Genomic DNA, 14,655 nt, shown 5'->3' with positions numbered 1-14,655 from the left:
CTGGCTAGCATTCAACATCCCTATATTATTGCCAGGTGTTTGTTGTTCTGTTCTGGTGAATGATGTGTTCTGTAGATAGCTAAGTAACTGGGGCTTGTCGTCTCCTTAGCAGGGTTTTTATTGTATCTAAAACGAAGATGAAAATTAATGGTTTCGAGACATTTTCGTGAACTGAAATAAAATAATTTACCTGAAGAAAATGTACAACTAAATTTAAATGAAACTAAAAATAAAAGACAAAAAAATTATTTCAAGTTTCAAGACGGCGGACATACCCATTCTAATCCCGTAGACTTTTTCTCCGATTCCAGTCCTGGCTCTGTAAATGGGAAACAGACGTGGGCCCGTCGACACAGTGCTTCAGGGGTGTGGAAGGAAGGGGTGGAATGGGATTGGTTGTTAAGCTTAAATATCAACAACCTTTCGTAAAAAGGACTGCATCTTTAATAGGCTTTCAGTCTGCAACACATGTAGCCGATTGAATATATGAGTTAAATTCTTTCTTGAAATTCTCTATCTTCCTTCTTTATTATATTCTATATATTATTATATCTATTTAATTTTAGCTTGTTAAAGTTTCAGTTTTTTTTGTCCTTAACTAAAATTACTAAAACAAAAACTGAAACTTTAACAAGCTAAAATGAAATAGATATAATAATATATAGAATATAATAAAGAATATATAATAGCATGGAAATACAATTGCTGAAACGGTTTATCACTTGGACCGAGCCACTGTGTTTAGGAGCTGAATTTCACAAAGAGTGTATTGGATTGGAATTGCAAACTGCACTGTTAAATTAATACTAGCATGGTGAATAAAAGTGTGAATATTTCTGGGTGATTCTAAACTTTTGTCTGCATGGATGGTTGTTAGTTCAAGTAAAACACAATGGTGTTGTATTCCAGTTACTTGCCCCAGAGAGAGGAGGGGGAGGGGGAGGAGACTCCAGCGTTCAGCCACTGGGGCCCCCCTCACAGGCAAGTCTATCTTTTAACTCAACTTGTGTTGAACTGACATTGACGAGTTTCTATCGTGGGGCTAGTATTTTGAATATAGTAAATCTAAAGAGTTAAAATTAATAGTGTTTAATTTTGCATAAGAGCAAATACACTTCTGTTGAAGTTAGAAGTAATGTAAAGACTGTAAGGTGATACAATTTTGACTCGTTTGACATTTAAGTGATTTTGCACAGGGGCATACTCACTTCTGTTATAATATATATAATAATAATAATATATAATACTGTATATAATACGTCAACTCGTCGTAAGTATTCATAGGGATTTTTGTCAAAACCACGTTAAAAAACACTGTTTATGTGCTCTTTGTTTAGTCAGCTCTTGTGTGTATCTTTCTTTGTTGTTGCTTGAATATAAGACCTTAGTCATGTAATTGTGTCCATACGTGTGTGCAGGGTGGATGTGTGGCAGGAGCCTGAGGAGTCTCTGGGCATCAGTATAGTGGGTGGACGTACACTGATCAAGAGGCTGCGCAACGGGGAAGAGCTGAAGGGCATCTTCATCAAGCAGGTGCTCCCGGGCAGCCCCGCTGGACGCAGCGCTGCCCTCAAGACTGGAGACAAGATACTGCAGGTGGCACATCTACCTGTCAGGGGTGGCATGGGGTTCCTCTGTGGATCTCTGTCACATACATTCTCACTCCGTAACCTTTCTGGTTCTTTATTTCTTTTGCTGTAAATCCTCCATAATCCTCCATGTGTCTTCCTGTCTCGTCAGGTTTGTGGAGTGGACCTTCAGAATGCCAGCCATGAGGAGGCGGTCGAAGCCATCAAGGCAGCTCCGAGCCCTGTGGTGTTCGTGGTTCAGAGTCTGTCTACTACACCTCGAGTAATTAACCAACCATATCAGTCCATTCACATCTTTTGTTTACCTTGGAAATAGTCAGGGGGTTGAAATTTGATGTTGAGTATATTCTTCATCAAACTTCATGAGATTTGGCCAACACACAGGTGTGATGTAGAACATTTTTTGTCTCAAGATAACTATTACAGGGAGTGTTACAACTACAATAACAATTACAGCAAATAAGTTATTGCAAGCATTTATTTTAGGGCTGTCAATAGATTAAAAAAAATTAACTAATTAATCGCACATTTTGAAATTAATTAATCGCGATTAATCGCGATTAAAAGTTTGTTTTTCTTCTTAAGACTAAATCTTATAAATTAACGAGTAATCACTTCATACAGCGTGAATTTTAGACACTGTTGTTTAATATTATTATTTTTTTTTTTTTTAACACAATGGTGCCCCTCGACGGTAAATCGTAAGATCGTTAATGTGCTTTGCATTAAGGTGATAACTTAAAGACGAGCTGCTTCTGTGATAGCTAAATTCAGCTTGACAAATGCTACATACAACTTCAGTTTTGTCGATTGTTCCGTCATTTTGGCTCTTAAACAGAGACTTTCCGCCCAACAATCCCTCAGCTCTCTCCATCTTCAACTACCACAGTGGTTCTCAAACTTTTTCTGTCATTCCCCACTTTGAACAAGGGGGGCTTTTCAAGCCCCACCTGTCCCTCATCACTCCCATAAAATAATAGGCCAAGCTTAAAATTGTCAATTATTGAAATAACCTCAAGTAAAAACAAATAGCATCTTATTTAGGTCAGCAAATGTATATTACTTGGAGTGATTTAATGTTTCATGTTGTAGTGTATTGTTGCTATTGACACGCACACATGGACGGATTATGAAACCATTGGTCAGGACGTGTAACAAAATACACCGCTTCCAACCACAAATAAGAGATACATTTAAGCCACTTCTGATATTAACAAATACAAAGTCTAAAAACAATTGACAGCAAGCAAAGTTAATAACAGCAACTTCACGCAGAGGCTCTGGTTTAGGGTATTATTGTTTCACTCATAAGTTTTCACCTGACATCAATAAAGGAGCAAGGCGAGTTAACCGTAGCCTACACAGCCCTAACTAAACTAAACTAAAAAAATTTAAAAATGGAATTAATTTTTTTTTTTTTTAAAGTTGCGTTAACTGCGTTAAAATATTTTATTGCGTTAATCGCGGCCGCATTAATCGCATAGATTAACGCGTTAACGCTGACAGCCCTAATTTATTTATTTATTTATTTATTTATACACAGGAAACAATGTTAAATTACCTGTGCTATTGGTTGGGGACTTTCCACAGCAGCATCATACCCAACAACCTAACTAATATAACAACTGTCCAACCATAGATACAACAATAAGGCACAACTGGCTGGAGACAGCCGCAACACGCACCACAACCCGTTCAAGTGAAATTAAACCTTCAAGCCTTCAAAGTTGGGTCACCCTAATTTCCCCTTCAGAGGACTAAATGGCCCCCTTGACCTTACTGCCAAGTCATGATTTTTGCTAAACATAATTGAATGCTTAGCATTAGAATCAGTAATCAATAATCAGTGGTAAAAGAAGTATTCAGGTAATTTACTTAAGTAAAAGTACCAATACACCAATGTAAAAACACCCTACTTAATTAAAAGTACAGAAGTATTAGCAGCAAAAATTGTGAAATTGAGTGAAAGTATTAAAGTAAAAGTTCTGGTTTGGTCCCTCTGACTAATATTGTTATTATATTTGACATAATTAGATTATTAATACTGATGCTGGAGGCTAGTTTGAACTGTTTTATATACAGGGACACCAGATAAATCGGAGGGGTGGTGTGAGATGATTCATGGGAGAGAAAAAAGTGCTGATACACAAATCTGTTTCCAGTTTTTGAATTTCTTCTTGGTGCGATGATGGATCATTTGAACACTTATTGAAATTAGACCATGTGAACTTTATACATCTAAAATGTGATCCCGTCTACACACTGCTTTTTGTAAGATGTCAGAAGCCTAAAAGGTTGAACACCACTGGTTCAATCTTCAACAATGTGTTGTATTTCAAAAGCTTGTTATTTGGGGATCCACCCCGTGATTCAGATCCGCTCCAAAAGTTCATTGGTTCTTCCTCAGACCACGCTACACCCTTCAACCAAGTTTCATGAAACTCGCTGGTAGTTGTTCCGTAATCCATCTGACAACCAACCAACCAACCAACCAGACAGACAGACAGACAGACAGACAGACAGACAGACAGACAGACAGACAGACAGACAGACAGACAGACAGACAGACAGACAGACAGACAGACAGACAGACAGACAGACAGACAGACAGACAGACAAACAAAGACCCACACCAAAACCAGAACCTCCTTGGCGAGGGGAACTAAAGCCATCAACTAAATCGAAGTGATCTAGGAGTGGAAAGTTCAATAAATCCCTCCAAATGATAGTTAAGTACAGTACTTGAGTAAATGCACTTACTTACTGTCCACTGCTGCCAATGATGTTAATGGCATCGTCTCCGCCGCCACTGTAAGCTCAACACTCCACATCTCCCCATTTTTGCTGCTTTTGTTGGTGTTGGACTTTCATTTTTAAGCCTTTTTGGATTTATCCTCCTCTATAGTCTCAGTTTTTCTCAAGCCAGCTAAAACAACGTGTAAGGAATTTCATGTCAGATTGAATTGAACGCATCATTGCTTCCTGCACCATGGAGGAGACTCAAAGGTGGAAGTGGCTGAATGACATCATTATCCTGAGCGTTTTCAGTGGAAACATTTGGAATTGAGAGAAATCCCTCAAACCCCCCCACCCCCCCACCCCCCCACCCCCAGGCACACCTGTTTTATCATTTGGGTTTAAACAGTTGATCCTAAACCCCACCATGCAAATCACCGCAGCCTTTACCCATTTGAGATATGTAGTGTGTAGTGTATAATAATATAATATAATATAATAAGGTCATTTAAAACATAGTGGCAGAATGTTCAAGTGCTGGTGGAAATCTACTGTAGTTTCTGACCATCAACTGCGGTGTATATATTTATTTAGTGAACTTTCTGCAGCCCTGCGGTAAATGCTCGGATCGGTCCTATACACAGAAATGCCTTTTTTCCCCACCTAGTTAGTTAGTAACGTGCACAGTAACTCGTGGTAAAGACCCATGCACGCAGATAAAGCGTGCGCGGGTCTCTCTCTCTCTCCCTCCCTCTTTCACATACAAAAATCAGATAGATAATACATTTTCATTCACACTCAGTCACATTCAGTTTTCCGTAATGATAAAGATCTATCATGTGTTCCTACCAGACTGTATTTAACGGGATGCTATGGAGCGCGAACCTCCACAAGAGGTGTGCAAGGTCTCATGCCAGTTAACCTGGCAAAGTGCCCTCTCTCTCTCCCTTGCCCGTCTTGAACACATTCATTTGATGGTTGCCATGCCCCCACTGTAAACATGCCTGAAGATTATTGTTCATGGTACTCGGTCGCCAGGGCAGCAATTAACAATTACACTTAAACATTTAGTGTCTCTTCCCACACCACACCATAAAACGAAATAAATGGTCAAGAAACGGTTTTCACTGCGAGTGGGAATGGGGTGTGAGTGTGTGTGTGTGTTCATGCAAGGAAGAGGTATAGGTGTATTATTTTGCTTCAAATGCCCATCCCTACTTCATACATCTTTTAAATGGTTAGTAGTTCTCGCACCACAGTCTTTTTAAGTCTTTCTCCTGGTGTCATACCGTGTTCTGGACAGTGGGTTGAGGTTGTCTTTCAGGAGTGAGTCAAGTATGATACAGGTGACTTACTGCGTGGCAAATGTGATTAGCACTGAAATCTCATCTGTTCACAGGGGGACATATTTCTGCATTTTCTTCAGAGATGCTAGATAGGTGGAACTTGTGGTTGTTGTTGCTGTGATATGCTGGAAATTCGGGTTACACTGCCTCCATTTTGGCTGTTGATAGCTATGCAATGGAACCTTTTGCAACATTCAAGGAGCCATGTACTAAGGAATAATAATATATATCTAATATAGTCCGCTCATCGAACACTGCGTGTCGGGGTCCTGTTCGTCCCGCCGGGATTCATTTTTCAATAATGACCGCTGGACTATACATTATCCCGTTTATTATACGGTAACTTGCCAAAACGATAGAAGACATTCCTCCAAAATATTGTTTTTCACGCAAATAAAACCTTAAAGTTTCAGGTGTTGCGTGGCAACCCATTACTTGCTGACTTCGGGTATCAACGAGTTTCCGTTACGTTAAATGACCGGACTACTTGCGGAATGATATGAAAGATGTGAATTAGAAGCAAAAAATTGCCAATGACAGCTGTCATTAATTTTTCGCTGCGATCAATTTAAAGAAATATCAGACGTCCGAATGTTGGGGTGGCCCATTCAAATCAACGGAACTTTTTGGAATGTTTTGAAGAGCCGTAAAATAAAAGTTCATAGATGAGCATACACCTTGTCTAATATTGGTGATTTATATGGTAGTGTTTTCCTTGTCTTGGACAGTTGGACAAGTTCATGTTCATCCCTTCTACCAGCATTGCTCTGTGGCAGTCCGTTTTCATCTCGCTTGGGTTTTTTCACAAGGTCCGTCCCTGCCTTCCTTTTCTACAGCCCATCTCTGTGTTGGCACCCAGCTACAGCAAACACAAGGCCAAGAGAAAAGTATCTGCGCCGCCACTTGAATCACCTATGGTGAGAAAATAGCTCTCTGTAGTCTTATTTTCTGTCTGTCGCTTATTCTTCTGTTCTTCTCTCCTTGTCTCGCTTTCTTCCTTATTCCCTTCCTTTTAGTTTCTCTTCTCCCCCTCGTGCTCTTTTTCTCTTCTCCTCTGTTTCATCTTTCACTTCTTGTCTTTTTCTATGGTGCCCTGTCCTATGGCTGTTTGCCTGATGCACATTAACATGTTTCTGTTTTCTTGGTCCACCTTTGCCCAGCACCTATGCAGTCCAAACCTTGAAGTCTTTTACTTTTAGTAAATTCCCTGACAAATACAATTATTTATGGGGTGTGCTGGACCTAAAACATCATTGGGATTTTAGAACTGTACTAAGTACTAAGAATGTATGTGAGATACTAACCAGATATTGACTTCATCTCAGTTAGAGTCAATAAGGATAGTATTCATGGTAAATATTTGCTATTTACCTTTGCCAGATTGTATTTATCTGGAAGAGCACGGTCCAGGTCTGCACAAGACATAGTGTAGTTTCACTCAGTATGCCAGGAAATTGAGGCAGAAGACATATTGTCGTGCTTGAAATAGGGCTGAACGATTAATTGCATTTGCGATTTAATCGCGATATGATGGAACGTGATTTTCTAACCGCAACGTTCGCGATTAAAAACGTGGTCTTAAAAAAAAAAAAAAAGACCACTTTTTTTTCTTAAGATGGTACATTTTGCACACAGTGTTTAAAAAGTGCAGGCCTTGTGTTTATTCTTACAATGACTTTGTTTAAATTACTTAAATGCACAGTGGCAAAGCCACCGATTTGTTGTTCTTGATTCTGTAATGAGCAGTTAAATAAAAAGGTAAAATGTGGGAAATAATATTTTACACCAAATGTATCTAATATTGTGTTAGTCATATTTAAATCATTCATTACGATTTGTTGGGAAAAATATTTGGATAAAATAAAAAAAATCGCATTCGCAATATTTGGGGGAAAAAAATCGCAATTAGATTATTTTCCCAAATCGTTCAGCCCTAGCTTGAAATATAACATTGTTGCAAATTGTGTAGTCACACACTACAAAGGGTATCTGTTTTTTGTATGACTACCCATGTTTACCTTTTTTTATATTTACATGCTTTTATCAGTCCTTCCAGTTTTTCACGATTCTGTGATTCACAAAAGAAGTCTTTTAATGTTGAATGGCAACTTTTCGGTTGATGGTATAAGGTTATGCACAGTCTGTCTCAACCACTGCCACTGTCTCACTCGTTTGGTGTCAGGTGGGTGATGGATTGATCACAGTGGTGAAGTTAGCCTGGTATTAGACATAGTTGGAATAGAGTTCAAAGGTTCAAGGCATGACATTTTACTTCAATGTAATTCCAATAACTGTATATTATGGATGAAATGACCATATGTATATTAAATATTGTGAAATCAGATGACGCAGCAAAAATGAAGGGGTACGTATGCTCACAATACATTTTTTAAACATGATTTATTTGTTTTATTAAATGGTCCACGGCCTATAATTTACTGACCCAATTTCCTTTTAGTGGATTTTGGGAAATCACCACAGGAGGGTTGAAAAGCACATAAAATAAATCAATGTAGAGGTTTGCACATTTCTCAGTCACAGCACCAGTAATTACAGCATAACAACACACCTCTTCATTGCTGTTTATTTCACATGGTAAGGTCATTTCTTTCAGTCTTATAAGGTCATGTGGGTGTATTAGAAGTCACTGTCCACTGGAAACACAACACAATTCCATCCAGGTTCAAGCATATTACCTTTATTTTGAGACTAACTTTGAATTTTGGGAGTTGGAAATGTAACAACGTTTTTGTCTACTTGGAATGTGCAATTCATTTTCCTCTGCATTAATTGTCCTGAACAAAAATGTTAACAACCCCTTTTGCATACTTGATCTCAAAGGCACCAATCCACATCATGGGGCTATAGTCACACTGTGATCTTGGACACTGTATGTATATATATATATGTGTGTGTGTCACTGCAATGTCCAAGTGTCATAACTTCACACATTCTTCCCACGTTTCTCACCTGGATTCATCAGTATCACACACTCATCCCTCTGTCTGTTTGTGTCTCTCCTGTCTGAATCCCAAGCGTCACCGTCACCATCTCTCTTCTCTGCTCACTGCAGATGGCGGCGGTCAGCCCAGCAGCTGTCCCTCCTCCCATGCGTCTCCCTCCACCATACCGTCCCCCCAGCAGACTGCCAGAGGAACATCTTGACCAGGACAATGAGCTGAAACAGGATAGAGGTGAGCTCCTGTTTTTCTCTACCTTTTATTTTGTGTGTGGATACCTACTCATTGAGCAGAGACAGACATTAGGCCATTGATGATCATTTTACCAGCATCTTCTCAGTTTGGTGTTGATTATTGTTTCCAAAGCAAGAAAACATGTTTATAATAAATATGAAACTGTAGGAAATAAAGACAGTCCCTCCAGGATCTTGCAAGATTTTCAGGATTTTTTATATTATTATTATTTCCTGCCGGAATTTCTAAAAATTGTGGTCCCACCAGGATCCTGCAATGGTTTCTTGTGATTGTTTTGACCTGTGGGAATTCAGACAAGGTTGGGGAGTAACTAGTTGAATGGAATGGAGTTACGTAACTAAATAGCAAAATAAATGTAATCATTACTGAGAAAAAAACATTGTAATAAATCAAAATGTTGGTGATTTACAAAGGGGTTACATCAGAATCTATTCTTTATTAGTAAGCTTATGTGTAGAATATAATATTCACTCTGTTGCTTGCCATGAGGGTTTTGGCGTGCAGCCCTTAGGACTACATAGAGAAGGTGACAACCCTAGTTTTTGCTGATGCATCACTTATCAAACAAATGTGCTCCTCATCTCTGAAGCAACATGTCTTTTGAGGCAACACTGGTGTTTCCAAATGAGTAATGCAATCTGAAGCAAACCTCCTGCACAGTGGCGACTCTGGCACAGAACGCATGGTGGGGCATAACAAACTCAACTGTGCCTCAGACTCGTCAATGAAACTCAGTCAAGTCAAAGTGTTTATTATCGCATACACCAAATTTCTTCAGCGCAGCGAAATTCTTACGACTTGGCAGCCAACATCTACGCAGTAGACGGCATACAACAGGTAACAAAAATAACATATACCAGAAATAACATATAACACTATAACATATAACATATAACAAGTAACAACAGCTTGAAATACAAGAAGGGCAGTTTCCAGGGTGGGGAATATTAAATTAAATAAGATAAAAAATATGTGCTTATATATATATGTAGCAAGTGTATTTGTATGAGTGTGAAGTACAAGGTGATGGCGACTGTTCAGTGTTGCAAACTGCACACAAACTCGGTATGGGCTGCCTCCGACTCGTCAGTGAAACTGCACACAAACTCAACTGTGCCTCAGACTCGTCAATGAAACTGCACACAAACTCGGTATGGGCAACCTCAGACTCGTCAATGAAACTGCACACAAACTCGGTATGGGCAACCTCCGACTCGTCAATGAAACTGCACACAAACTCGGTATGGGCAACCTCCGACTCGTCAATGAAACTGCACACAAACTCGGTATGGGCAACCTCCGACTCGTCAATGAAACTGCACACAAACTCGGTATGGGCAACCTCCGACTCGTCAATGAAACTGCACACAAACTCGGTATGGGCAACCTCAGACTCGTCAGTGAAACTGCACACAAACCTACTTGCTCAGTGAATGCACCTCATCAGTGAAATCACAAACGCACACCAAAACATAACGTGGCGCAGGAGTTATCAAGCAGTATACCATAATTGTGGTCTGCAACTGTAATAACACATATAAAGCAACATTTCAGGGCAACCTACAGCCAATAGAACACGCCTAGTGATAATACAATAGACTCACCAATGACGTTCATTGCTCTAAAAGAAAAGATGTGCGACAATCTACCATCTGGGCAAAACTGTCAAAACATTTTCAATCCCCAATCCATGAATGAATTCATTGATAGCATAGCAAGTGCATTTGACCTCTGTTCCCCCAATGTTTGTATTGAGTGTAAATGGCAGTGACACAGTGCCATGTTTTTCTGTTGATTCAGTCTGGAAAGGACAATAACCAATGTTGGAAATCCTCTTGCTGGTGTGGTCCCAAACATTTGATCACTAATTGTTGCTTTAATGGCAAGGTATTGAGTTTTTACTTTTATTGTCAGCTTGATTCATTATTTTGACTTTGACTCCCATACTGTAAATGATGGTTATGTAACGTCTTAACCCATGTCATTCTTTTTTTTTTTAAAGATTTATTTTTGGGCTTTTTGTGCCTTTAATCGATAGTGCAGTGAAGAGTGGGACAGGAAATGAGAGGGAGAAGAGCTGGGGAGTGGACAGGAGAAATGACATCGGGCCGGATTCAAACCCGTGTCCTCCATGGGCGTCAAGCCCGAATGTGGTCGGGGCTACTGCTTGCGCCACAGTGCCCCCCAACCCATGTCATTCTGGCTGGGCTACCACAGCGCTACCATTGTCATATGTAACAAACGCACATCAATGAGAGCTCTGGTGGAGGGGCGGGGCCCCATCGACCCCTAATGTAGGGACGCCTCTGCTCCTGCGTGATTTATTTCACGTTTAAAGAAAAAAAGATGAATGGGTTTGAAGACCTGTCTTTGCAGAATTTGGGTTATTCAATTCAGTGTAACATTCTGCAGCATTCTGAAGCGCTGTATAATAAGTACGGGATAATGTGTACTCCGCCGGTCATTATCGAAAAATAAATCCAGACAGACCGAACAGGACTCCGACGCACAGTGGTGTAACACAAATTAATTGTTACTTAGTCAGCAGGTAATACATTGCTACGCGACACCAGCAACTTTAGTTCGATTTGTGTGGCTATTTCTATCGGTGAAACTTTAGTTCTATTTGTGTGGCTATCTCTATCGGTGAAACTTTCCCATGGAAGAGCAATTAAATCATTAAGAAAAAAATATTTAGAGAAATGTCTTTTATTGTTTTGGGAACAGTATTATAAGCAGAATTCACCAAGCGTTGGATTGTTCACCCACTAATAGGGAACGTGAGCTGGGTTAGACCGCCGTGAGACAGGCTAATTCTACCCAGGCTTGCGCCCGCACCACATGACACCAGAAGCGAGAGCCTGCCGGGGGCTCGCCTCCCCGCCTCACTGGGTAAGTGAGGAAACGATAAGAGTGTGGGAATGTGGTTTAGGCCAACTTGTACAGCCAATGTTTCGGTTTCTATTAACAAGTTTCCCACTAATATAGTGAACCTCTAGTCATCTAATTTTCACCCAAACGCTGAAACTGAGCAGAATCATGAGGTGCCCTTGGACATGGTGAAGCAATTTGTCAGCCTTCTAAATACCCTCAGTATTTTCCTGGCCAAGTGAATCAGTTGTACAGATGCAGCTGGTGAACACAACCTCAACTGTGCCAATCTAGATAAAGGTTCTTTACTGGTATGGTTTGTAACTATAAAAATAAATCTCACAAAGTTAACTACTTTCTTTGCTTAGGATGTCAACTTTGAGTTTCATGTTGGACTTGGCGATGGTGGCACAGACAAACCTTGAGCAGAACCCAGCTCATAAGGGAGGGCCCATCTGCTCGGGGCTGGAGAGAGAGAGAGAGAGAGAGAGAGAGAGAGAGAGAGAGAGAGAGAGAATGGAGGAGGTGGTGAAGAAGAATCAATCAGAAGGAAGCAGATGAATTTATACATACAGCAGTCATGTTACATATCATCATATACATGCACCGTATGTACAAGGATACATTCAAGTTTGATAGTGAATAGAAAACGTATTGGTTGTCGAACAGCTTAGTGGGTATACAGTGTCGTCAAGGACAAGCAAAAAAAACTATGTCAATGATGGCATATGTTGTATTATGGGTAAATAGGCTGACAAAATGTGTTAATAAGATGCACCATAAGCAAAGTAGAAATTGTGCATAGTGGATTTGTGGGAATGGGAAGCTGTAAGCACAGGGCTTCTGCAAGTAGGTTAGGTGGTGCAGCTGCAGCAGCAGCATCCCACAGTGGAGATGGGAGGGAACGGACAGAGGAAGGGGAAGAACAGACAGTGGAGATGGGAGGGAACGGACAGAGGAAGGGGAAGAACAGACACACAGTGAGGACACACAGACAGGTTGCCTTATATGCTTAGAATTCTAGGTTATTTGAGGCGAGGAGGAACTGTGTCATCACAGCCAACAGCACTTGGGTCCTACTACATCTGATACTCGTTCCAGAGTCTATTATCGTACTGCTGCACTGCAGGGCGGTCATATAGTGTTTGTCAAAGCAATATCATATTTCGACTTAAAGCAGCATAACGGAAGAATTGCTAATCGCTAACGAGATGCTAGCGGCTAAAACTAGCGGAACCTCTTGAAATGTGCTTACTTTGACACTATGACAAACTAGTTAGTCAACAACTGACCCAACACAGTCGAACATCAAGCAAGTGCAACACAAGACAAAGCAAGACGGCAAATAAGCTACTTACTAGTTCGGCAGACAGTAGAAACCTGGGCGGCTTCAGGCAAACCTACGTACATAACGAGGTAATATGCCTACGGACCCTGGTATGGCAATGGCACGGAAGCGATTCTCCATATTAAAAGTCATTGTAGCGCCCCAATTTTTTTTAAAGCTGTTATTTTAAGGTAAAACTGCTTATCCTAACGCTAACCCTGAAGTACAATTACTGCATAATGCCACTTAAACCAATCCACATGAAACTGGCCATGATTGCAGACCCACATGGCTGATACGGAATAGAAGGTTTGTGTCTCTGGGTGGGCGTGTCCCCTGGGCTAGTGTCCACTGAGGTGGGCGTGTCCCCTGGGCTAGTGTCCACTGAGGTGGGCGTGTCCCCTGGGCTAGTGTCCACTGAGGTGGGCGTGTCCCCTGGGCTAGTGTCCACTGAGGTGGGCGTGTCCCCTGGGCTAGTGCCCACTGAGGTGGGCGTGTCCCCTGGGCTAGTGCCCACTGAGGTGGGGGAGGCTAAAGCACTCTTTGGGCAATAGCTCAAAAACTGGTCGACCAAAAATGAAGATTTCTTTTGTTGACCTGTAGGAGAAGAATGCCTCTATCTCATTACGACTTATTTGTGGACTCATTTGTGTAGCTGCGCAACAACTGGTCGACCAAAAATGAAGATTTCTTTTGTTGACCTGTAGGAGAAGAATGCCTCTATCTCATTACGACTTATTTGTGGACTCATTTGTGTAGCTGCGCAACAACTGGTCGACCAAAAATGAAGATTTCTTTTGTTGACCTGTAGGAGAAGAAGGCCTCTATCTCATTACGACTTATTTGTGGACTCATTTGTGTAGCTGCACGATTACTTGAAAGCTCAAATACTCTCTAATCACAACCACTTGTGGGCGATATTAAATGGCCACACATAGCCATTGAACACTCCTGAGAGTAATACTGGGACATCAGTGGGGCAAGGGCTTACTCTAATACCAACGTAGTGAATGTAGGGTGATAACCCCCTTCCCTTTGCACTTCTCAAAGATGAAAATCTTGTGGCTCCTCTTGCCACTTAAACCATGGCAGAAGATAACTGCTGGAATCCTGTAATTGCTGTTGCTACTGGGGTGCAGGTTGGTCAAATTCTGGAATGACTATTCCAGCTTCTATTCCCCACATGTTGACAACATGGAGTTTTGCCCGTAAATTCAGCGCTTTCAAAGTAAGTGACAATAGAATATCTCCATGACTCCCATTTGCCCTCATTCCTCTGTTGCTCATTTGTATCTTTTTGTTTCATACACCATACCAATTGTATCCACCCCAAACTATATATTTCTCCGTCTTTCACTCATTTTTACTTCATCTTGATACTTTTTCTTTTTTTCTATCATTTTTCCCTCCATTTCTTTTCCTCTGTACTTCCGTCCTCACCCCCTTCCCCTTCCCCTTCGCATCCTCCAGTCCCACACCACCTCCTCCCCCCACAGTATACTGTATCTGTTGGGACATACTAAAGCCTACAGGAGCTGTGATGTTGCAGGGGAGGAACCAAGGTAGGTGAT

At 40.9% G+C, this 14,655-nt stretch overlaps 1 protein-coding gene across 1 annotated transcript in view; it reads left to right on the top strand.

Moving 5' to 3' along the window:
• patj (PATJ crumbs cell polarity complex component) overlaps positions 1-14,655 on the top strand; it is a 78,977-nt gene that overhangs the window by 38,726 nt on the left and 25,596 nt on the right. Inside the window, exons 25-29 of the mRNA XM_031574809.2 lie at positions 910-981; positions 1,419-1,596; positions 1,741-1,851; positions 6,508-6,588; positions 8,745-8,865. Coding sequence (XP_031430669.1) covers positions 910-981; positions 1,419-1,596; positions 1,741-1,851; positions 6,508-6,588; positions 8,745-8,865 — 563 coding nt within the window. The remainder of the gene's footprint in view (positions 1-909; positions 982-1,418; positions 1,597-1,740; positions 1,852-6,507; positions 6,589-8,744; positions 8,866-14,655) is intronic.

The sequence above is a fragment of the Clupea harengus genome, chromosome 10, assembly GCF_900700415.2.
Source record: "Clupea harengus chromosome 10, Ch_v2.0.2, whole genome shotgun sequence".
In the NCBI taxonomy this organism is placed as follows: domain Eukaryota; kingdom Metazoa; phylum Chordata; class Actinopteri; order Clupeiformes; family Clupeidae; genus Clupea; species Clupea harengus.
The sequence above is the reverse complement of the archived record's forward strand: the minus strand, read 5'-3'. Positions and strand labels throughout refer to the sequence as shown.